The sequence below is a fragment of the Paramisgurnus dabryanus genome, chromosome 1 (assembly GCF_030506205.2).
Source record: "Paramisgurnus dabryanus chromosome 1, PD_genome_1.1, whole genome shotgun sequence".
NCBI lineage: Eukaryota > Metazoa > Chordata > Actinopteri > Cypriniformes > Cobitidae > Paramisgurnus > Paramisgurnus dabryanus.
Genome location: NC_133337.1, coordinates 30,183,849 through 30,209,203, shown reverse-complemented (window position 1 = coordinate 30,209,203; position 25,355 = coordinate 30,183,849). Strand labels below are relative to the sequence as shown.

At 38.0% G+C, this 25,355-nt stretch overlaps 2 protein-coding genes across 4 annotated transcripts in view; one reads left to right on the top strand and one right to left on the bottom strand.

Annotated features, from left to right (window-relative positions):
- Positions 1 to 19,996, bottom strand: part of tnpo3 (transportin 3) — a 24,961-nt gene extending 4,965 nt beyond the window's left edge. The window contains exons 1-17 of the mRNA XM_065289827.2: positions 19,487 to 19,996; positions 17,237 to 17,437; positions 13,580 to 13,653; positions 13,335 to 13,491; positions 12,503 to 12,646; positions 12,089 to 12,264; positions 9,177 to 9,315; positions 8,895 to 9,041; positions 8,706 to 8,813; positions 8,523 to 8,614; positions 8,267 to 8,406; positions 5,799 to 5,990; positions 4,939 to 5,030; positions 4,774 to 4,850; positions 4,379 to 4,439; positions 217 to 357; positions 11 to 127 (exon numbers count right to left, since the gene is read on the bottom strand). Of these exons, the coding sequence (XP_065145899.1) occupies positions 11 to 127; positions 217 to 357; positions 4,379 to 4,439; positions 4,774 to 4,850; positions 4,939 to 5,030; positions 5,799 to 5,990; positions 8,267 to 8,406; positions 8,523 to 8,614; positions 8,706 to 8,813; positions 8,895 to 9,041; positions 9,177 to 9,315; positions 12,089 to 12,264; positions 12,503 to 12,646; positions 13,335 to 13,491; positions 13,580 to 13,653; positions 17,237 to 17,437; positions 19,487 to 19,615 (2,187 nt within the window). The 5' untranslated portion in view covers positions 19,616 to 19,996. The remainder of the gene's footprint in view (positions 1 to 10; positions 128 to 216; positions 358 to 4,378; positions 4,440 to 4,773; positions 4,851 to 4,938; positions 5,031 to 5,798; positions 5,991 to 8,266; positions 8,407 to 8,522; positions 8,615 to 8,705; positions 8,814 to 8,894; positions 9,042 to 9,176; positions 9,316 to 12,088; positions 12,265 to 12,502; positions 12,647 to 13,334; positions 13,492 to 13,579; positions 13,654 to 17,236; positions 17,438 to 19,486) is intronic.
- On the top strand, positions 13,321 to 25,355 carry opn1sw1 (opsin 1 (cone pigments), short-wave-sensitive 1). 3 transcript variants are annotated; one of them, XM_073814516.1, is made up of 7 exons: positions 13,321 to 13,443; positions 21,415 to 21,489; positions 22,872 to 23,081; positions 23,159 to 23,327; positions 23,437 to 23,602; positions 24,778 to 25,017; positions 25,121 to 25,355. In XM_073814516.1, the coding sequence occupies exons 3-7, from the start codon at positions 22,907 to 22,909 to the stop codon at positions 25,217 to 25,219; spliced, it is 849 nt and encodes a 282-aa protein (XP_073670617.1). In that variant the 5' UTR covers positions 13,321 to 13,443; positions 21,415 to 21,489; positions 22,872 to 22,906; the 3' UTR covers positions 25,220 to 25,355. The 3 variants fall into 3 exon arrangements, with proteins under 3 accessions (XP_073670617.1, XP_065145901.1, XP_065145900.1); XM_065289829.2 differs by having other exon boundaries at positions 22,512 to 23,081; XM_065289828.2 differs by lacking the exons at positions 13,321 to 13,443; positions 21,415 to 21,489 and having other exon boundaries at positions 21,949 to 23,081.

Below are 25,355 nucleotides of genomic sequence, written 5' to 3'. Positions count from 1 at the left end.
TGCACGTTACCTGTAGCATATCCAAAAGGCCTTGCCTACATCCTTCTTCCATGCCATATTCGTCCACTAGAATGCTGCCCAGGTACAGGAAACATGAATGAGGGTACACCTGGTACACACTGACCATCTGAAACACAAACGTACATCTTTAAGACCTGCACACATCTTTTATCAATGAAATGTATCTTAAATGACAAACAGATTGTAATCGCGTACCTGAGTTACAAGAGGCTGTAATAGGGAAGCGGATCCTTTGCCGACACAACGCACCGCAAACCTCAGGCAACGACAGCAACGCTCCACGATCCGATTATCGCTCTGGTGTGCGTTCAACGTTTCCGACAACACTGGCCAGATCTGGATGCGACGCAAAGACAACAGAGATCATCAGATGAGAATTAAAACCAACTAAGTTTTCCAAGTAACAAGTCAATAGCAAGGGGTTGTGGCTAGAAGGTATACAGCAATGGCCAAAATCTGTCCAGAGGAGCAGTGTTTTTATCTTAATCCTACCTCCACACAACATTTTACGGGTTTAGGCCAACGCTGGATCCCATCTAGCCAGAACCACTATTTTTTATCCTATCCCCAAACCCAACATCTCACAAGATGTAGGCCGTAGCTGTATCCCAACTAGCCAAAACCTTTCGATCGCCCATTGGTGGATGGCTGCAGTACAGGTCATAAACCCCGCCCTCTCCATGTATACGAATAGGACGCAAGGCAAACTCAAAAATCTAATTACACCTTAAGTAATTTTTAACAATGGTTTCTGTTATGACGTCATTGGTGCAAGATGTCATTTTTGAGAGATTTTTGCTGCGTTTTTTTTTGCTTGTGGCTAAAGGATACAAAAACGGCCAAAATTTCCATCCCCAAACCAAACCGCAAACCCAACATTTTGCGAGATGTAGGCCATAGCTGTATCCCATCTAGCCAAAACCATAACGGTATCACACACGTCCTGAAACGTAAATCCAAAAGATTTTGATCGCCCCCTGGTGGATGGCTGCAGTACAGGTCATAAACCCCACCCTCTCCATGTAGACGAATAGGACGGAGGGCAAACTCAAAAATCTAATAACACCTTAAATAATTTTTTAACAATGGTTTCTGTTATGACGTCATTGCTGCAAGATATGATTTTTGAGAGATTTTTGCTGCGTTTTTTTTGCTTGTGGCTAAAAGGATACAGAAACAGACAACATTTTCCATCCCCAAACTGAACCCCAAACCCAACATCTTGCGAGATGTAGGCCATAGCTGTATCCCATCTAACCAAAACCATAACGGGTATCACACACGTCCTGAAACGTAAATCAAAAACATTTTGATCGCCCCCTGGTGGCTCGCTGCAGTATAGGTCATAAACCCCACCATCTCTATGTAAACGAATGCGCCGTGAAGCAAACTAAAAATAATCAAATTACACTTTTCCAAAGATGTTTTCTGTTACTTTAGTTATTTCTTGATGTACTTTTAAGTGTTCGATTTTCTAATACGTTTGTTTATAAGGAAATGGGCGTGGCCTTGATACTGCGGCTCCCCCTCACAATAACCACTGCCCAGACTCTAGCTCCAAATGATGTTATCGGCGCAAGATGTCAGCGGACATTTTTGCACCTTTTTTGCATGTCCCTTGAAAGAACGGCCAAAATCTCACCAGATGAGCGCTGTTTTTATCCTTTTCCATCCCCAAACCTTACCCTAAACCCAACATCTCGCAAGATGTAGGCTGTAGCTGTATCCCATCTAGCCAAAACCATAACGGGTATCACACTCTTCCTGAAACATGAATTCAAAACATTTTGGATCGCCCCCTGGTGGCTGGCTGCAGAACAGGTCATAAACCCCAAAATCTCCATGTAAACAAATAGGACGTGAGGCAGACTCAAAAATCGAATTACACCTTAATAATTTTTACGACGTCATTGGCGCAAAATATCAGCTGACATTTTTGAGAAATTTTGGTTGCATTTTTTTGGTTGTGGTTAAAAGGATACAGAAACGGCCAAAATTATGTAAAATCTCACCGGATGAGCGCTGTTTTCATCCTACCCCAAACCTAACCGTAAACCCACCATTTCACAAGATTAAGGCCGACGCTGGATCCCATCTAGCTAGAACCGCTTTTTTCCACACTATCCCCAAACCTAACCCTAAACCCAACATCTCGCGAGATGTAGGCCGTAGCTGTATCCCATCTAGCCAAAGCCATAACACGAACTGAAAAGTGAAGCCAAAACATTTTGATCGCCCCCTGGTGGTTGGCTGCAGTATAGGCCTTAAACCCCACCCTCTCTATGTAAACAAATGCAACGTGAAGCAAACGAAACAAAATTAATTACACTTTTCCAAAGACGTTTTCTGTTACTTTAGATATTTCTTATATTGCTGTACTTTTAAGTGTTCGGTTTTCTGCTACGTTTGTTTAGGAGAAAATGGGCATGGCCTTGATACTGTGGCTACACTCCTCGCAATCGCCACTGTGCAGGCACTGGCTTCAAACGACGTTATCGGCGCAGAATGTCAACAGAATTTTTGCGCCTTTTTTGCCTGTCCCTTGAAAGAACAGCCAAAATCTCGTAAAAGTCACCAGATGAGCGGCGTTTTTATCCTAATCCTACCCCCATGCTAACCCTAAACACAACATCTTGTGAGATGTAGGGCGTAGCTGTATCCCATCTAGCCAAAACCATAACAAGAGGTGCCACACAGGTCCTTAAATGTGAAGCCAAAACATTTTGATCGCCCCCTGGTGGCTGGCTGCAGCACAGGTCATAACCCCACCCTCTCCGTGTAAATGAATGCGACGCGAAGCAAACAAAAAAAATCACATTACTCTTTTCCAAATACGTTTTCAGTTACTTTAGTTATTTCTTACGTTGCTGTACTTTTAATTGTTCGATTTTCTAATACGTTTGTTTATGTGAAAATGGGCATGGCCTTGATACTGTGGCTCCTCCTCACGATAACCACTGCGCGGACTCTGGCTCCAAATGATGTTATCGGCGCAAGATGTCAGCAGATATTTTTGTGCCTTTTTTGCATGTCCCTTGAAAGAACGGCCAAAATCTCATAAAATCTCACCAGATGAGCGCTGTTTTTATCCTATTTCCATCTCCAAACCTAAACCCAACATCTTGCGAGATGTAGGCCATAGCTGTATCCCATCTAGCCAAAACCATAACGGGTGCCACACACGTCCCAAAACATGAATCCAAAACATTTTGATCACCCCCTGGTGGCTGGCTGCAGTACAGGTCATAAACCCCACCCTCTCCATGTAGACGAATAGGACGTGAGGCAGACTCAAAAATCTAATTACACCTTAAATAATTTTTTAAGCAATGGTTTCTGTTATGACGTCATCGGCACAAGATGTCAGCTGACATTTTTGAGAGATTTTGCTGTGTTTTTTGTGGCCAAATCTCACTGGATGAGCGCTGTTTTCTTCTTAATCCTACCCCCAAAGCTAACCATAAACCCAACATTTTACGGGTTTAGGCTGTAGCTGTATCCCATCTAGCCAAAGCCATAACAGAGGTGCCACACACATCCAGAAACGTGAAGCCAAAATTTTTTGGATCCCCTAGTGGCTGGCTGCAGTACACCGTCTCCATGTAAACGAATGCGCCGCAAAGCAAACTAAAAAGAATCAAATTACACTTTTCCAAAGACGTTTTCTGTTACTTTAGTTATTTCTTGATGTACTTTTAAGTGTTCGATTTTCTAAAACGTTTGTTTATGGGAAAATGGGTGTGGCCTTGATACTGTGGCTCCTCCTCACGATAACCACTGCGCAGACTCTGGCTCCAAATGACGTTATCGGCACAAGATGTCAGCGGACATTTTTTGCACGTCCCTCAAAAGAATACATAAATCTCGCCATAGCTGTATCCCATCTAGCCAAAACTATAACGGGTGCCACACACGTCCTGAAACATGAATCCAAAACATTTTGGATCGCCCCCTGGTGGCTGGCTGCAGTATAGGTCATAAACCCAACCCTCTCCATGTAGACTAATGTGACGCGAAGCAAAAAAAAAAAAAAACTAATTACACTTTTCCAAAGACGTTTAAAAGATCGTGGCTCCACCTCATGATCACTACTGTGCTGACTTTGGCTCCAAATGACATCATTGGCGCAAGATGTCAGCGGACATTTTGGCTGCATTTTTTGGTTATGGCTTAAAAGGATGCAGCAACGGCCAAATTTTCTAAATCCCGCAGGGTAAGTGCTGTTTGTATCCTAATCCTACACCCCAACTTGAACCCAACATCTCGTGAGATTTAGCTGTATCCCATCCAAAACCAATTTTATTTTCAATATACAGGTCGATCAGTGTATGTGCAATAACAGCACAGGTGAGCATACCTCATGAATGACCTTCTGGCAGGGGTGCGTCTGTCCGTTTTCTACTATAGGATTTGTGTGTCTGATGGATAAAATAACAAAAACAATTCAACCAGGCACAAAAAGTATCGTTCACAGCATGACATTTTGAAATCAACCTTTGTAACCAATAAATAAAATGTTTTCATGACTTTTCAGTGTCAGTGCTCATAACATTACTGTTTACTAAACCACATTTTTGCGACACTATTATAGGTATTTTTCTAACTTTCTATGTCTGCAAATCCCATTTATGTTCCCATTTACTTTGGACAATTGTGATATGGGAATGCCTGCCTAGCACTCAATGTATAAATCTCATAAGAAACAACCCTGAAGATGTTGTTTATCATTGATGAAGTGGTTGTGGGCCTTACCTGAAAATAACAGCCAGTCTGTCCAGCCACACAGTCGGGTCCGATGACTTTCCAGTGCTGGAGTCCTGAGCGATAAGCTGGACAAAGAAAAAACACTTTATAGTTTTTATGAAGTTCAGCACAGGAAGTAATGTATGCAGTTAAAAACACAATCATGTTTCTAACCTTTTTTAGTGCCATAACCTGGACGGCGCACAGATCATTCAGACACTCGGCGATCTTCTCCAGGGGGAGACGGGCCAACACCAGCGCTGTGCCTGACAAACCAAATCACACAACTTAATCCAAACCAGTCATACAAGGCTAAAATTTTAAGTTGAAGGAAGGTGTGTAATTTTCCCCTCCTATGGTAGCTTATGTGCAGAGACAACTGTTAGGTTTTATGAATACACCCAAAAGGAGGAGTGCATCATTTCAAAAAAGTGGGTTTGGTAACACCAAAAACTAGCCACTTAGCTAATAAATAATAAACCCTTAAATATTAACATATAGGGCTGGGTATCGATTCAGATGTTCCAGATCGATTCGATTTCGATTCACAAGCTATCAAATCGATTCGATTCCGATTCTCGATTAAATTTTCGATTCCGGTTCTCAGGTAGGTTTTTTATACTCAATTCTCGATTCAACTCAATGAATATAGATTTAATACACATACTATATTAATAAAAAACAACACTGAACAGCAGTTTACAAGTGGGTAATTAATAAAAACAAATTAAAAGCCACAACACGTCTTGCTTGCGAAATCTAAAATGCTTCCATTCCTCCGTTCAATGTTTGTGGAAATAAATGTGAAAAAAAAATTGATTCTGCTCTTTGAGAATCGATTTTTAATCGACCACGTTTTAAAAATCGATTAATCGAAAAATCGAAAAAAGTTAATACTGTATAAAACAAACAAAATATTAAAAATGTTATGGTAATGTTGCATAAACGCAATACCCTGCTCACAATCATGCTGCCGGCTAAAACAGCTGACATATTCAATACAAGAGCAAGGTAATAATATTGTGATATCGTACCTTTCAGAAGGCCGACGGCGGCATCTGTAGACAAGGCGAACGAGTCGAGATCACGGGCGATATCCAGCAGGCCTTGGAAGTGCTGTGCCATGTGGTCTCGACACACCGAGCAAATGTTGTGAATAGCTTTAGCTGCCACAGACGCCAACGGCTTTTCCCTCAAACCCTTCATCAGGAAGTTCAAAACGGGATCTGGAGGACATATACGGACATGAGACACATGCAGGGTTCCTCAAAGTGAAATTCCCTGACTTTTCCTGACTAAAAAGCTGAATTTCAATGACTCATATCCGGGATGCCGTGAGTTTATAAAAATGTAGGTTAAATGATTAGTCAATTTTCTTAACAAAAATCCAGATAATTTACTCACCACCGTAACATCCAAAATGTTGATGTCTTTCTTTGTTCATTACATGATTTTTTTTCATTTTAATGGACTTTAATGGACCCCAACATGTAACAGTTTTAATGCAGTTTAAAATTGCAGTTTTAAAGGACTCTCAAACGAGGTATAAGGGTCTTATCTAGTGAAACTATTGACATTTATGTCAAGAAAAATTAAGAATATGCACTTTTGAACCACAACTTCTCGTCTACCTCCGGTCGTGTGATGCGCCAGAGCGACCTCACGTAATTCATCATAACGCTGAAAGGTCACGAATGACATGCGAAACTAAGCCCCAGTGTACCGTTCAGAGGACCGTTACGACGTTGTTGTATGTGGAATGATAATAATTAATGTCTTCGTGTCAGTTTATTGTTTAAAATGGTCCGCAAATGTGCGTTTCATATATGTAACACGTGACCTTTCCACGCCATTACGCAATTACGTGAGGTCGCACTGGCGCATCACAGGACCGGAGATAGACGAGAAGTTGTGGTTTAAAAGTACATATTTTTTCTAATTCTTGTCAAAAATGACAATCGTTTCGCTAGATAAGACCCTTATGCCTCATTTGGAATCATTTAGTCATTTGAAACTCAGTTGAAACTGCAATTTAACACTGCATTAAACGTGTTGGGGTCCATTAAAGTCCATTAAAATGAGAAAAATCCTGGAATGTTTTCTTCAAAAAACATAATTTCTTCTCGACTGTTACGTGTTGGGGTCCATTAAAGTCCATTAAAATGAGAAAAATCCTAGAATGTTTTCCTCAAAAAACATAATTTCTTCTCGACTGTTACGTGTTGGGGTCCATTAAAGACCATTAAAATGAGAAAAATCCTAGAATGTTTTCCTCAAAAAAACAATTTCTTATCGACTGTTACGTTTTGGGGTCCATTAAAGTCCATTAACATGAGAAAAATCCTGGAATGTTTTCCTCAAAAAACATAATTTCTTCTCGACTGTTACGTGTTGGGGTCCATTAAAGACCATTAAAATGAGAAAAATCCTAGAATGTTTTCCTCAAAAAACATAATTTCTTCTCGACTGTTACGTGTTGGGGTCCATTAAAGACCATTAAAATGAGAAAAATCCTAGAATGTTTTCCTCAAAAAACATAATTTCTTCTCGACTGTTACGTGTTGGGGTCCATTAAAGTCCATTAAAATGAGAAAAATCCTAGAATGTTTTCCTCAAAAAACAATTTCTTCTCGACTGTTACGTGTTGGGGTCCATTAAAGTCCATTAAAATGAGAAAAATCCTGGAATGTTTTCCTTAAAAAACAATTTCTTCTCGACTGTTACGTGTTGGGGTCCATTAAAATGAGAAAAATCCTAGAATGTTTTCCTCAAAAAACACAATTCCTTCTCGACGGTTACGTTTTGGGGTCCATTAAAATGAGAAAAATCCTGGAATGTTTTCCTCAAAAAACATAATTTCTTCTCGACTGTTACGTGTTGGGGTCCATTAAAATGAGAAAAATCCTAGAATGTTTTCCTCAAAAAACATAATTTCTTCTCGACTGTTACGTTTTGGGGTCCATTAAAATGAGAAAAATCCTAGAATGTTTTCCTCAAAAAACATAATTTCTTCTCGACTGTTACGTGTTGGGGTCCATTAAAGTCCATTAAAATGAGAAAAATCCTAGAATGTTTTCCTCAAAAAACATAATTTCTTCTCGACTGTTACGTGTTGGGGTCCATTAAAATGAGAAAAATCCTAGAATGTTTTCCTCAAAAAACACAATTTCTTCTCGACTGTTACGTTTTGGGGTCCATTAAAATGAGAAAAATCCTGGAATGTTTTCCTTAAAAAACACAATTTCTTCTTGACTGAACAAAGAAAGACATCAACATTTTGGATGACATGGTGGCTAGTAAATAATCTGAATATAAATACACACATACATACTTTTATTTTGTATGCGATTACTTACGATTAATCTTTTGACAGCCCTAAAAAATATAAAATTCCCTAACTTAATATTCCAGAAATTCCATGACCCGTGGGAACCCTGCACAAGACACATGATAACATCCTGCAGGGAACACTGCTATTATAAGTCTCTTTCCAAATAATTACCCAGCATGCCAGGGTTGCGGTCGATGACTTCGCTCATCTCCCCGACCAGCTCGATGCTGGTGTAGCGGACGGAGATGTGAACATTTTCAGGAAGGAACACAATCTGCTCCAGCACCTCTGTCAGGGTGGGGTTATTCTCACTGTTTAACAGCAGAGGGAGACATTTCATTACAAACAATGAGTCGTGTAGGATAGAAATTCCAGCATGCACAAGACTTCCAATGGAGAAAATGTAATTGTTAAAGATTATACTCACGGATCTACACTTTTAGCAATGGAAGCCATGATAAATAGAACAGCCTCGGTTACTTCCCACGGTGGGTTTCCCTCCTTTAGAGTTGAATATAGCTGAGGTAAAAATGAAAAGAACAGTTTTAAGAATGAACGGAAAGTATTATTCATCTATTACTCCCAAACTTTTATTATTCCTAACAATTACCTGTGAGAAACACTCCATTGAGCCTACAAGAAAAATTACGTCTTTCACAAGATCCGACACTCTCATCCTAAACTCCCCGAAATCATCCGTGTCCTCCGGGACTCCTTCCTGTTCGGTAATCACAGACAGCCGGGAAATCAACCAACCAGCTCATATCATCTATTTAAAAGCCTGAGAGAAGAAACTCACGTGATCGGAGTCGAGCTGGCAGTGGCGAGCGAGACTGTGCAGCAGTCTCTGTATGTACGGCCGAAACACTCTGTGAAGCGCCGGGTCGTTGGTTTTATAAAGATGCTCTCCCAGACGGTACCAGAAGTTGAATGAGATCTCGACCACCTGATGGAGCCCAAATCACAAACGTTATCAGCATAAGCCTGCCATGTCTGAATAGCTCTGCTCATTTTGCTTGTACATCTGTTACTTCCTGTCTGGGCTACACGTTTTTTGAATATGTGTGAATGTGTCGCTCGCCTCATATTGGGGATGTCCGGCACAAATGAGCAGCAGCTCAAGGATGCGAAGATCTCCCATGCCCTGCCCAGGACTGCTTATGGTGATCTCCAGAAATGTCTCGCATAGTTCGGTAAAGATCCGGCAATAATTTAGCACCCTGTGACAGATGGAGAAAAACAGGCAGGTTTTAGTAAGAACAAATTATGAAACTCAAGTTGCCTATTAAGTTTGCATTTTAGGACATCATCTAATTTTTTAAGGTTGTTAAAAGGAAGGTGATTATACTGCCTTATTACCTTTGCTGGCCCAATTTTAATGCACACAAAGTTATTTTTAGGGATTTGTTCACAATCCCTTAAAGCTTAGTAGGCCCATATATGGCACTTTGACAAAGTGCAAAATGTCCATTATAAAAATGCTCAATGTAATAAATATCTGCATACGGCATAAGAGTCTTATCTAGCAAAACCATCGTCATTTTCGCCAATTTTTTTTTTAAAGTAGGGGTGTGCAGGGCAAAAACTAACGCAGGGTTAGTTGTAACACGGACTGTTTACACAAGGTTGAGCGTTTTGTTTTTCCGGTATTTTTTTCACGCTGCCAAAAGACGATTTCTCGCAAATTATTGGAAACGTATAATGTTTTCCAGACAGTTATTGATGAATGAGTGTTTTGGTGGCATGCAAGTACATTTTTTCATCATATGTTTTTTTTCGGTTTCTAAGTTGGGTGTGTAAGATACCAAATCCAATGCTATGTCATATTAATCAGTGTTTACTAAAACATAGCATTGTTTTGAAATATGTCTGCAGCTCTTTCAACTTTTTTGGTGGTCTTGAAAATCTTTTGACCCAGCGGGGTTAATTGTAATGCTGTGTTACAACGAACTAAGGCTGTCACTTTTCGTTCGAAAATCGATTGCACAATCGATCGGACCAACCAAAAAAAGTTTCGAAAACGAAAATAGGCAATCGATTTTAACCAAATATGTACACTATTAATTTTAAAAGAATTAAACAGTTGAAAATATAGATGTAACAACTCACAAACAAGCAGAAAAAGAAAATAAAGAATTCCGAAAGTGCAGTATGTGTGCGAAAGCTAGACAGAAAATACCCAGCAATTATACGCACCTATAGTTTCACGCTTTCAATCGCTGCATCTAGTGTTTTGCAAAGAAAATGGAGGACAACGTCAATAAACCTGTGCAACACGAGAGAGCGTCGAAATTGTGACGTTACAGGAGATGAAGGAGTTATGACAAGGAGCCACCCTTGCGAGCTGACAGCGACCCGCTTTTGTGAAGGAAGATTGGCAGTACGAAATACGCAGCTGGCAACGAAGTACCCGAGTTTCCCTGGGACATCAGTGCGGTCGGAGTGCGTCTTCTCAACAGATGGACATATAGTGAATGAAAAGCGCTCTGCTCTTGACCCCTAAAACGTTGATCGACTTGTTTTCCTGACCAATAATTTGTAATGGCCCTAGTCTTTTTGCGCATTTCATTATGCCTGCCTAGTGCCGCCTAAGTGTCGGTAACGTTTAATAAAAAAATACACAGCATGTTCTCAACTTCAAGTAAGTCTATTTAAAGTTTCATTTTTGAACAGTTGTTTGAAATGGATCGAATCATTATTTAAAATAATTTTTGAATTGCCTAAATCATAAAAGCAGCCGGTTGAAGCCTGCAGTAATGTTTTTCATTTATGGCAGCAGTCCACTCTGCATATTTTTTTTTAGAGAATGTTGCACTACTGTTGCTGTTTTTTATTCTGCATGAAACTTAATGACAATGAATAAGAAATATTGCTGACTTGTGCGTTTCAGGCGCTCTCTTTACATTTGTCTGTTATTTGGCATTGAAAATGGAAACGTCTTTATTAGACATGGAAAATCGATTTTACAATCGATTCAATGAACACTTATTTATTAAAAATCGAAAATGATTTTTTCGCAAAAGTGACAGCCCTACAACGAACCCCTCAGCACTTATGATATGAAACCCACTAACGTTAGCGTAATTCTTGCCGTTGTTTTAAATCGGCTACACACAAACGATTGCTGGCTGCCAACAAAATAAATGTGCCTGTCTTATCAAAAATCGTGTGTCAGATTTATTTTTGTTCATATCTTTAATATTGATTGAATAACGGTCACGTCAACGATTGAAATCATAATGAAATGAATGGCTAAAATCAGACTTTGATGCTCTTATCTCAGAATTTAATTTTGAAACTGTAGTTTGGTTATTACAGACTGGGTCACATATAAAAAAAGTTTTGTCAAAATTGTGCTGCTTTTTCTCACATATTTAGACATTTGTGTTCATTTATAATTGAACTGTTGTTAGAAAAGGGCTGGATGAATGAATACAGTGTGGATAGCTGTCTATTATAGACAGATATATAAACAATATCCACTTCAAGTATATAGACAAAATAGTATTGAAATATTTGCGTGCTAACTTAATTTTTAGCAAGTGTTACAACTAACCCCCTGCCTTTTACCATTAACCCCACCTATGGGGTAGGTTGTAACGTTTTCACTTCTGTCACGTTTGGTGTAATTGTCCAAGAATTGTAAGTACTAGAAACAAACTTCAAATGTTTATTTATAGCAGAGATGTGTGTGTTGCTTGTGCAAAAATATAATTGAATCAAACTCAAATCTTTTTTGAATGACTGAGCCAAAACCAAAAAGCATTAGGTTGTCCCCTACTTCTTAACCACATGCGCAAGTGTGAATTTCACATACGTTGCATAATTTTAATACAAAAAATTTTTGAGGACCCCAAATAATAACACCACAGACCCCAAAGGGGCACCGGACCCCCTGTTGAAGACCCATGCAATAGAGCAAAGGCAGCTCACATGTTTTTGGCCATCTGATACGTTCACAACGTCATCAAAAATAAACCATGTCACACATACTTGTCAAGGTCCTCTCGGGCTACGGCCATGTGGTAGGCTGTTTCTAAAGTAAGGACCCCTTGGAAGAGCTGCATGGCCAGAGGCATGTGAATGGCCACGTTCTCGATCGCGTACAGAGCTGAACACACGCAGTCGGACGCAGCCTCGTGCAGGTTTGTAGACGTCTCATCTCTCTGCTGCAATAAAGTGGAGGTAAAAATAAATGATCTAGTCAAACAGTACATATCAGATCGTCATGTGTAACGCTTTGTATAAAAGCTTCTACTGTATTGACAGCATTACAGATCACAGTAGTGACAATCTAATGATGGGATTAGGAGCATTACAATCATTGAGATGACCTCACTCAGTAAAGATTAAAGATATCAAGGTTGTATTGTTCGCAGACCGGGTCACATTTGTTTAGGATCTTACCAGCACTTGAAATAATATCATCAGCAGTTGATTGCTAGCCATGAAATTGTTGTCCAGCACTCCCAAATTAAACCAGCTTCCCAAACACCGGAACACCTTGATAAGCATCTTCTCGTCGTTCCCGGACTTCTCGGCGCATGTCAACTGGTCGACAGAAAAACAAAAGTCGGGCTTAGTTTGCAACATAAACCACACATTTGCATTTTTCCGCACGATCTAAGCATCAAGACAGTTCATTATTTACATGGATTGAATGACAACTTGGCATACAGGGCAACGGACAATGATGAGAAATGGAATCGTGCATGAGCTGTCGGTTTCCTGGACAGGGATTAGTTTAAGCCAGGACTAGACCTTAGTTTAATTAGGAAATATAGCTAGTTTTAACAAACATGCCTTACTAAAAACATTACTTGTGTGCATTTTGAGGCAAACAAAGGGCACTGATGCATTTTAAGATATCACTGTCCGGGAGATCGCCCCTTTATGTCTATGTGGTGTTTTTAATATGCTTTAGGACAAGTTCATCGCACAAAATGATCATATCTATGTACATTTATATCTATGGTCCTAGCTGGTGTGACTACGTAGAGGCGAGGACTAATTTTCATATATTTCTAGATCCATGTATACTAAATGAGCCAAGGGTGTAGAATTACATTCAAGCTATTTTAAGGCATGAAGAAATCATCACAGGATAAACTTATCCTGCATACATAAACTGTCTGGATGCCCAGACAAATTTTGTGCGATAAAATCAACTACAGAAGACTTTAAATTGTGAAAAATAACCACTAGATCATTGTTTGGCAGAAAAACAAAGAGTTCACACCAGAAGAGCGACCACTGTGGTGGAGTAATAGGCCAGGTCTTCAATGATCTCCGTCCGTCGATTCGCCCCGATCCTCAGAGATCGACTGTGTACCTCCTCTGGCAGGACGGTGAGTATTTCAATAAGGAAAGGCATGGAGGACACATCATTACTGTATCTGGGGGAAACAAGATTACAGAATGACTTTTCACACCATTTTCAGGATGCAATGAAATATCTTTAAAAAAATTAAGCCAGGTTCTTACTTTTCTATGAGAGTAAGAACACAGCCTTTCCACGAGGCCATCTGAAGAGCAAGATCTGCGATTGCCAATGCAAGCTGGAGAGAGAGCGACATGAGAGCGAGCGACATTAAAACAACACTGTCACAATATGAATCACAAGAGACTCTTGCTGCAAGTCTAATATGCATAAGCACCAGATGTATTAGATCATTTGTATTTAAATATTTTAAATATATTGAAAATATTGTGAATATAATCATTCGCTGGGTAAAGGCTGATGTATACTTCTGCGACGGACCTATGCTAGGGTAACCATACGTGCCATTCTTCCTGGATGGGTCTTGGATTTCGGTGCGTCTACCGGAAGTCGTATTTGTTGACCGCATACGGCATTCAGTTAAAAACATAAGACATACAATCGTAGTTTCATTCTTACCTTAAAATGTAATGGTTGCTTTTCTGCGGTCGACAAATACGACTTCCGGAAGACGCACCCGAAATCCTGGACAGGACGCGTCCAGGAAGAATGGCACGTATGGTCACCCTACCCATGCTGTAGCATCTATGCGGCAGTTTTTATTTATGTCGATGTGCAAATACACATGCAGATCGCTGGTAGGCAATACTATCAAGGTAAAAGCCGAAGAAGCAGCAGCTTGTTGTGTACATTGTTGAAGAAGCATCAGCAGTGATGGCGGTAAATAAACAGCAAGTTTTGTTGAAGCTCGAGTTTGAAATGCGATGCATTTTTATTGACATGAGGGACGGGGTTCTCGCAAACCAATCACATTGCTTGCGTTGTTACATTTTTGAAGGAGCATAGCTACGACGTAGGTCTGACGCAGAAATATTAATCATATAAATACAAATAATATATAAACCATCAAGCCATCCTCGATGTATATGATTATCTTTTTTCAGACGACGCATTCATGAATCTCATCGTATGACGTGTACGAGACGTAGTGAAGTATTTACAAACTTCGGCTCAAAAAAAAGGGATGGGCAAAAAAACAACAACTTCGAAATCCTCAAATATTTTTTTTTTTTTAAAACCCCATTTTAGATTTTCTGGCTGGCGTTTTGTTTTGCTCTCTGCGCTTCTATGTTCGGCACTATGCCACTACGTCTCGAATGCTACGTCGTTCGTTACCGGAAGCTAGTTATTTTACTTTGTAAAGTTTTAAATATTAACATTTTTCTTACAAAATCGCATCGATTGCCCTTAAAAGGCCTTTATTAACCCACTGAAGCCGTGTGGATTACTTCTTTGAAGGATGGATGCATTTTTTTTTTTTTAAGTCGCCTTGAAACGGAAGTGGGTGATTCTTGTGAAATCAGACTTCATGAAAGGTGTCATGAAACATTTTGATAAAAAAAGTAAATGCTATCAAAATAAGAAGCATACAGTTATAAACATCTCTATTTTGCACATGATTTTAAATGGCATCATACAAACCAATTTTTCCACATTTAAGGGGAATTGTCATTACCGCAACGTGTACATGGCTGGATTTGGGTTCTTTGACATGGAAATATTTATAATTACAAAATCTAAAAAATTAAAAGCTTCAGTGCATGTTATACTATAAACATTTACAGTAAAAAAACATGTGTTAGTTGGTGATCATTGGTAAATGTAGAGACAATAATAAGGAATAAAATGTGTCCAAGACCAATTTTCTCATCCTCCGCAAAAAATTTCAATCATTGTTTAAGCCCTCAATGAACTAACATTTAAAAAAAAAAATTGTTGGAAGGGACATAATTGACTGTGACACTCAAGATGGCTACCAGGTATTTTTATTTTTTCTCTCCGGATAAAAGTAAAAATTTTGTTTGTCATAGTACCTAGACAACTTTTTAGTTCTCATTACCGAAACAGGAGTTTGTAAATGCATATATTTAATGTAATATCATGTTACGTAATGATAATTTTTGATAATGATAATCTAAAAAATAATTATGTAAATAATTCTATAGGAAATATTTTTTTAAATCCTCTAAAAAATAATGGTTATAGCTAGGGCTGGAACGACGCGTCGACGTAGTCGATTACGTCGATTTGCCGGAAATGCGTCGATGCATCGCACTGTTTACATTTTGAAATGAAGGCGGCCTTCAGCTCCGACCGGGTGATACAAGTGTTATACCAAACAGACAGAACGCGATCAAAAGTGTGGGAATACTTTAAGCAGAGACCAAATAAAACACATACTGTGTAAAACTGAAATGGCATACCACAGCAGCGCAACACCTGTGTATGATCATCTTAAAAGAAGAAAACCTGGGGCTCTCCGACCTCAAAATGACGAGACGTCAGCGTAAGAATTTGAACTATTACAGTAAGTTTTTATACTTACTCTATAAACAATAGAATCAATACATATTGTGCTTAATACAGCTGCGTTTACATCTTCGTTTAATACGAGCTGCGAGACGCCTGACAGACGCGACATTGCATCGCTTCTGGGCAGTATGTTGAAACAGTAAATAAAGAGCAGGACATGTTTTTATATTAAGAAGTTATGAAATAATAAGTTACTGTCACATTGAGAACTGATAGGCATGTCCCCGCGTGCACTGAAAGCCAGCTGGCAGTGCGGAGTTCCCAATGAACGTCTTTTTTGCGAATATGTGCGCAGATATTACAGAAGCTCGTCTTGTAAGGTATTCCTGACATGCGTTTATTTAAAGTAACAGCGGCGTAAACGCTGTTTATAAAATATTAGAAGATCATACTAACTGAACTTGTTTTTTACCCGGAACTTAAGAAAAGTTAAATGTTAAAGTTAAATGAGAATGCAGTACTACTGTAATAATATTAACAGTAATAATATAACCATTACATTTTATATAAGGGTTCATGAATCACAATGAACTTATTTTTACTTTAGTCTGAACTAATGCTGAGTTAATGCATGTACTAATCATAAACTAATGTTTAAAATATTAATATATGCCTATTTTATTGTTTAAGGTGAATAATGCCTCTTTTAAAGTGGCACTGCCACTTTATTTTTCATGTTGAAAATTTTGGTTTGTGTGTTTGTTTAATTAAGAAAATGCTTAAATAAAATGTTAGCGTTAATGGCAGATGTTACATTTATTATTTGTTGGGGAATTATATGTATAAAAAAATCATTAGACTATTCGATTAATCGAAAAAATAATCGATAGATTAATCGGTTGAAAAAATAGTCGATAGTTGCAGCTCTAGTTATAGCAAGTTCAGACCTTAATCTTATATGTGCAAAAAATTGGCTTCAATGGCTTTTTAAAAATGTTGATGCTAGACACCTTCTAAATCTAAATTTCGTGAGAATTAGACATTGTCTTATATTCCCAGTGGTAAAGTATATCCGAGTGAAACGGCTTTTGAAATGAAATTAAATGAAGTAGGGCTGGACTTAATTTGTAAAAAATACCACAATATTGCAAAACAAATTACAGTTTTTACTTTTAATTTTGATGGCGACTTTAAGCTTCAAATCAAAAGCACCATTTACTACGATTATAAAGCTTGGAACAGCCAGGACATTTTCTAATATATCTCTTATCGTACCAAGATGGCTTGAGGGTGTGTAAATCATGGGTTAATTTTCATTTTTGGGTGAACTATCCCTTTAAGTTCTGCAGTCCTGTGAACCATGACAATTTATGTCTGTATGGAGATACCTGCGTGATGATAATGGGAGACAAATCTTTGAGGTTCTGTATGTGAGACAGGAGCGAGTCTCTCAGTGCTGTGTGGGTTTCTGGGGGAAGCTCGTAGAACGACGTCTGGATCTTCATCTTCATGGTCTGGGCCGCGAAGTAACACGACTCCACGTCCTGCTTGAGCTGCAGGAGTTGATCCGAGATCTCCCATGCGTACATCTGTAGGGTTTAGGACAGGATGAGAACTTTTATTTAAAAGGCACCACGATGACAACCACTACCACGATAAGCAAATAAGCAACCACGCTACATTAGAAGATACATGAAGCCACGGATCAGCTGTACTGAAAGCTTACTGATAACAGGAAACATTAATGCTGCTGTGTATGTCTGATTAGGTTTGCTCAGTTTACTAGGTTACTTGAGCGGTACTTGGATAGCAAATCCACAACCTTATGGTTGCATCTGTTGAATTAAAGGTGCCAAAGAATGCAATGTAATAATCTGTTAAATTGTTCTTTGATATCTACATAGAAGTTATGTGGCTTTATTACGTGAAAAAAATATCTAGAGACGGTTTGCGATTTGCCTTTAAAATGATTATTACCTTATTTGAAAGGGTCATGATTAATAATGTTGAGCTTTGCTCTGATTGGCTCTCTAGTAGTTCAGTTCAGTATCTCTGTGTGTGTGCAAACAGACCTTATGTTTAAGTCTGTATCAGACAAACATACAGAATTTGAGGAAAAATTAATTGTTTCGAGATTGTTAGCGAGTGCTAAGTTTGTATTTTTCAGTATGGACCTGCTAAACATAACTTTAACGTCAATAGTAGAACTTAGATCAGCCTAGCATATAGCATTAACTAGCATATGGCGCTAACTCAGCAGTCACAACTTTGTTTTTAGCATCATTGTACTCAATTTAATGAGTAAGTTGCGTACATCTTGACGGTGACATCACAGTTGGAGTTATGTTGAGATTGGCCTGTTTTCTTTACCCGTCTTTTGCATGCACAAGGTTTACATAAGAATGAGGAAACAATCGTGTTTGAGGATCATTACCATGTGCAAAACTTGTGTTATTAATTTATGCATACCTACGTAAATACTATTTTACATTCTATGGCACCTTTAAAGTCATATACTATAAATATATACTACCTCAGCGCCTAATAAACCTGACTTTGTGTCAGATTCAAACCAAACCAATAGGATTGTTCATGGTTAATGCAAACCATGTTTTGAAATACTTTTGTTGAGGAAAAAATAATATGTAGATGTGCATCACAAAACTGAATTTACCCATTTTATAATACCTTCAGATTTGCCACCAACACTCTGGTTGGAAAGGGAACGTCCAATGGTTGCTTTGGACATTGAATATCAGGTCAGACTAGTTGTATTTTGCATAAACAGGAAAGAGTAAAAAATAAACCTATGATAAGCAGACGTGTCACACAAAGATAAGCATCTGTCATGCAAACAGACCCACCAGAAACCCCAAACTCTGTGTGATATTACCATAAATTTACAATACAGAGAGAGAGAGAGATTAAGTAATACTGTACGACAGTCAACTCGTGTGTTATGGTGAACCCATATAATTTGTTTACACGCACTTACATTATAATAGTCAAAAAACCCAATTTAACATAATTCTTCACAGTAATAACTTAAGCAAGTTATGCTAAACCTCATCCCGTGCCTTTACGATGCTAACCCATTTTCTTATCAATAACTTGTCACTTTCTGAAGCGGAACTAAGTTCACCACCAAGCAACCAAAAGACGAAAGGCGGAAACTGTAGCATGTAATGAAATATACGGAACTATAAAGACTTAAGGTGCACCATAAACACACCTTTGATACCCCAAATGCTCCCAATGAGGATTTTTGTGACGTTTTGACCACGCGCCTGAATTCAACCAGCCTTGATAATACATGGGCGGTGTTCTCATGTTTACATGGGATATATTTCTGCGCAACCAGCTGACTTCATCCACCCTGAACTTCGGCACTTACCTAAAACCATAAAACCACAGACACACCGGACGGATTAAACCGTGGATGCAAAATAAACCCCCATAACGGTCCAAACACACGTGACCACTTCCACTTCTCAACACGGCGGCTGTTGGCGGTATATAAACCTTCAATGCGGTCTCAAATGATGCATTATTTTACACATTGCACATCGCAAAGGTTTCCTAAGAAGTAAAAAGTGCCGTGGCGCAGTAGGCCCGCTCCGGATCGCTCGTGTACGCACCGATCTCTGCAGCTCCCCAAGCCAGACCGAGGCGCGTTCCTTGCCGGCTGGGTCCGGGTCGTGATACAGCGCCTGCACGGCCTGGTAAACCATCTGCAGGGAGGGTTTCCCGCCTTCCATGGTGCTCATTTGTGAATCTGGTGAATTTGCGGAGTAAATAACACGGTTTGCACTTCTCTGGTTGTCGTTGACGCGTAGGTTGGGTGTTTATTCGGCCCTCGCGTTCTCCGTTCTAGCCGCCATCTCAAGCAGACACAGGGCGCTCCTGTGTGTTCGTCAAACACGTCCGTGTGGAAACCGACAGACGGAACTATAATGCGAGATATATCGATCCGCGCCAGATAGGTTTTGTAACGAATCTCTGTTTTTCGCGATTTTTGTAGGACGATATTCACTTGTAAGGAGGAATTGCGTATATTAAAACGTGCTTGGATGTTTTTGATTGATATATAATCACTCGTGGTACAATTACGTAGATATTTTATTACAGACACACCCACTGGCGCACACTATTTAAAAGTTACTCTCACGAAACTGTGGTGTCATTGGTGTCCCACAAACATTAAAAAGTTAAATAATATACTTTCACTCTCTTCGTACCCCCCCCAAAAATGCATACATTTTTGCTTTTAACATATTTCTTGACCATTTTATCAAATTTTTAGCTGCTATATATTTATGTTGTAAAATGAAACAAATGATCACTGCAATGTTTGGCCAAAATGATTTAATATTTCTCTGTGTTATATAGTCAAATATGAAATGATTTAATATTTCTCTGTGTTATATAGTCAAATATGCTAAAAGTCTATAATTCCCTAGGTTCCCTTATGAAAACCACAAAATGTGACAAACCCATATGGCAAGAAAATTAATTTCTCTGGCCAAAAGATATATTTTAAATATGAGCTAAATACATTTTTTAGAAATTAATGGCTAATTTAATATATTTTTAAATTATATTTAGTTTTTAACCTTCATATATCAACATATTTCAAAATGCATTTCAATGGCAAGCAAACACATTTTCTAATTTTACATCCTGTATGTTAAAAATGTATTATTTACAAAAAATATTTTAAATATATCCTAAATGCAAGTTAATTTTATATATTAAATATATTTTTGAAGTTGAAACTATGTTTAATTTGAACCTTTTTAAACTGTTATGTGTACAGGTTCATAACATAAAGTTTTTCTTTCAGTGCAACGTGAATATATTTTCCTGGATTTAAATATATGAAGGGATAAATATTTTTTAATGCTTTAAAATGTATTTATTTTAAGACAAATAAGAATACAACACACATAATTTAAATTTTTTTTATTTATGTATGTATAAATTGTTTTAAATTATTATTTCTCACACACTGGCAAAGACCTAACAATGTCATGCAAGCAGCAACTTGTTATACAGAAGTGGAGTAATGCACACAATAAATGAATACACAGTCTTTGGTCTTTTTAAATATGTATTATGATGATAATAAAAGTGCATTAAGAGGTTTACGCTGTAATTTCCAGGATGCCCAACACCCTCCTTTCATCCAGGTCGTATCATACCCATGCAATTTAGATGCATAGCTTGGTTACAATACAACCCTGGATCACTGGAGGACTTCTGATTGACTTCAATGAACTGGATCATTCAACACGATAGTGCACAAAATTGCTAGATCAAATCCACACATTTTATGATGTAATTAGCAGACAAACAACTCAAAGAACATAAACAAAAATTATCAAGGTAATGAATTATTATCAACAGAATTCACTTTAAATGTTTTTTAGCCTACAGGACGACACTTACCTGTTTAAAGAAAAGAGAGACCAATGGAAAAGCCTTAATGGAGGAAAGTAAAGTGAGGTGTATAGGAGGAGTCCGGATGTATAGGATTTACAGTTTAACCTTCTTTTTCTCTCCTTAGATTATCAAAATTGACCCACAAAGTCTCAGCTAACAAGATAAGCTGTCAGTTTGGACGTAATTCCCAAAGACATCGGTAAGGTTTCTTGGGATTTTTAGAATTGGTTTAAGAAAATCTTGTTTGCAGATTACGGCTCATCCTTGTGCTTGGGGACCTTAAGGACCCGCTTAAATCCAAGTCTTAACAAGCCGGATTCCTGATTCGGACAATAAACTAGGCCAGCTTTTACAATGTAAAAAAATGCAGCATAAAGTTAAATCAACTTTGTTTTGCAAGTTAATTCAACCTACCATTTTAAGTTTTGGGTTGTGATAAGTTGACATAACTTTTAAAATCAAGTTGAAATTGTTTAAAGTAACATACACTGTAAAACCTAAAAGTTAACTCAACTCAAACCATTTAAGTAAACTGATTGCATACATTTGAGTACTGTGAACCTAAACAAATTGAGTCATATGCAGTTATGCACTTATATTTAAGTTCACACTACTTAAATATAAGTGCATAATTGCATATGACTCAAGTTCACAGTACTTAAATTTATGTGTTTTAAAACTTAAATGGTCTAATGCAACCGGTTTACTTAAAAGGTTTGAGTTAAGTTAACTGTTAGGTTTTACAGTGTAAAAATATATGTTGATTTGACAAAAATGCTGCATATTTTTTACAGTTACTAATACTTTCAGTTATCTGTTTTATTACTGTCCATTCCATTTAGCATACTTAAAAAATATGCATTGTTTTGTACTTTACATAAGTAAATCTCCAAAACAACCCCAAAATGTTTATATATCAAAAAAATATAAAATAAAAAAACACTATAGAGTACTGCTCATTTTGGCATAACAACAAAACATATATTGATCGAGTCAAACAAGATTGTGTGAAAAATATCAACAGTCTGTGCACACAGTGTTGGAAAACATCATCCAAAGATAAATTATATTTCATGGAAATATAAAAAGAACTGATAAATAAAAAAAGTAAATCCCATTATCATGATGTTGATGTCAGCCATGTTACTCTCAACCCTGTTATATTAGACATATTATTTATCCAACCTGTTTTGTAAAATGAACAGTGGAAACATGTTGCAGGTGCTTAAGAAATCCAATGGGTGTGATGGGTAATACTCATGGACAGGGCGGATTATCCTGGGAAGATGTCCGGAAGATCACCCGGAGGATGATCTGCTATCTCATCCTCCCACTTTTCACGCTATGCAAGATTTTGAGGATTTTATAAAAGGCCGTTCAACCCTGGTTTTGGCATTCAGGTTCCTCACTGACTTTGCAAACACACAGTCAGTGGCCCCAATAGCGCAGTAATGGATGCGTGGGCCGTTCAGTTCGGGAACATTACCAAAATAAGCCCCTTCGAGGGCCCACAGTACCAGCTGGCCCCCAAGTGGGCTTTCTACCTGCAGGCAGCATTCATGGGATTCGTATTTTTTGTAGGTACCCCTCTCACCGGCATCGTCCTCTTTGTTACAATGAAGTACAAGAAACTCAGACAGCCGCTCAACTATATTTTGGTGAATATCTCCGCAGCTGGTTTTATTTTTGACACGTTCTCGGTCAGCCAAGTATTTCTCTGCGCGTTAAGAGGTTATTACTTTCTCGGGCATACGTTGTGTGCGTTGGAGGCTGCAATGGGATCAATTGCGGGTAAGATGGTGAATCTCCATACTTTTAATTGCTTTATGCCCATATGCACTGTGCTGATGGTTTTTGATGCTTTACAGGGCTTGTGACAGGATGGTCCTTGGCTGTTTTGGCTTTTGAAAGATATGTGGTCATTTGCAAACCTTTCGGCACCTTCAAGTTTGGAAAAAGCCAGGCCCTTGGAGCAGTAGCCCTCACTTGGGTCATCGGGATTGGGTGTGCTACTCCTCCCTTCTGGGGATGGAGCAGGTAAAAGATTCATAAGCTTATTTGCTGTGTGTGTGTTACATCAGAGATTGCCATTATGATCACACATCAATTGAGTTTAATATTAATGCAGTAACTGATTACTATACAGGTACATTCCTGAGGGTCTCGGCACAGCCTGCGGTCCTGACTGGTACACCAAAAGTGTGGAGCACAACTCCGAAAGCTACACATACTTTCTTCTTGTCACCTGCTTCATCATGCCAATGTCCATCATCATCTTCTCCTATTCTCAGCTACTGGGAGCCTTGCGTGCTGTAAGTGTCTCAAATCGTTGCTTTTAATAAACGTATTTTAAACTGCTCCGACCTGTTGCTGGTCACGTGCAGAAGTGTAGGTTGTCACATAACATTTATTTGCAAATATTTGCAAGAAAGTTTCAGGTAATATACCTTTAAGGTTTATTCTGACTGTAATAAATGAACATTGTTTTTGCTTTAATGCAAAAAAACACATATCAGTTGCTTATGAGCCTACACTGGAAAAAGTAAAAGTTGGATCAACTTAAAAAAATTACTTAATTCAAATGGTAACACCTAGATTTTTTTTCAACTGATATGTTTAAGTAAAAACACTTTAAAGTGAAAAATTTAAGTTACCAATTGAAGTAATTTACCAAATTGAAGTTGATACAACTTTTTAGTTTTTACAGTGTATGTAACAGAACACAAATTGCCAAAATTTTCTAGTTTAATTTTTAGATATTATAAAATAGTGTTAAATATTTACAGAAGCCTGATAATATTTATTTAGAGGCAGGCATTTGTAGTAAAATGTATTGGAAATGTAATTTTGTTTAGTTTCAGTGTTTTTCCAATTTTGTTATTTCTTGTTGCACTTAAATGTTTAAGTTTAATTTCTTTTTAAATAGTTAAATTAATACATCATTTAAACTTTATTGACTAAAAGATGCTATAAATTCTAAAAAAATATATATATTTTTTATTTATTTATATATATATTTTTAAATTAAAGCCCATTCAACTTAGTTTTTTATTTATTTATACCAACTCCTCACCAGTCAAGAAAGTTGAAATAACTTGTTGTTAAAAAATTTAAGTGCAATTTAATAAGTATTACAGTGTTTACTATTTTTATATCAGTTAACAATGGTTTAATTTAATTTGTATTAATTTAAATTTCATTAACGTCACAGTAGATATTTCACAACCAATGGAACAGAATGATTTAAATATTTTCTAATAAATAATAAAGTAAATAAATAGTTATGCATTGTGTGTGTGTGTGTGTGTTGGATCAACTTAAATTATTTCATGGTAACACCTAAAAAATATATTTTTTCAACTTATTAAAAGTATTAAAAAATATTTTATTTACTTGTTCCAACTTTTCACTTTGTAATTAGCACTAAATGTATCTATATAATATATGAATAATTTTGTATTAAATTCCTCATTGATCCATTCGGTAGGTCGCAGCCCAGCAGGCAGAGTCAGCATCCACCCAGAAGGCAGAAAAGGAAGTGTCAAGAATGGTTATTGTGATGGTGGGGTCTTTTGTGCTTTGCTACGCCCCTTACGCTATCACTGCCATGTGGTTCGCCAACGCCGAGGACACGAACAAGGATTACCGCTTGGTTGCCATCCCCGCTTTCTTCTCAAAGAGCTCCTGTGTGTACAATCCCCTAATCTACGCCTTCATGAACAAACAGGTGAATGCACGCACAGCACACCTTGAATCAAAGCTGTACAAACACAACCATTCACTTGCATTCTAACAGACAATAATACGTTGGCATCTTTGTTTCATTTCAGTTCAACGCATGCATCATGGAAACGGTATTTGGAAAGAAGATCGAAGAAAGCTCGGAGGTTTCCAGCAAGACGGAAACATCATCTGTCTCGGCTGCATGAATACACATTTACTGATCACTCGATAATTCACATACTGTACTTTTACACTCTTTCAAGGGGAAAGTGATGTCACCTTGTCCCACCAAATCCCAAAGCCACAGGCACAGCTCACTGGATGTACAGTGTCTCATTATCC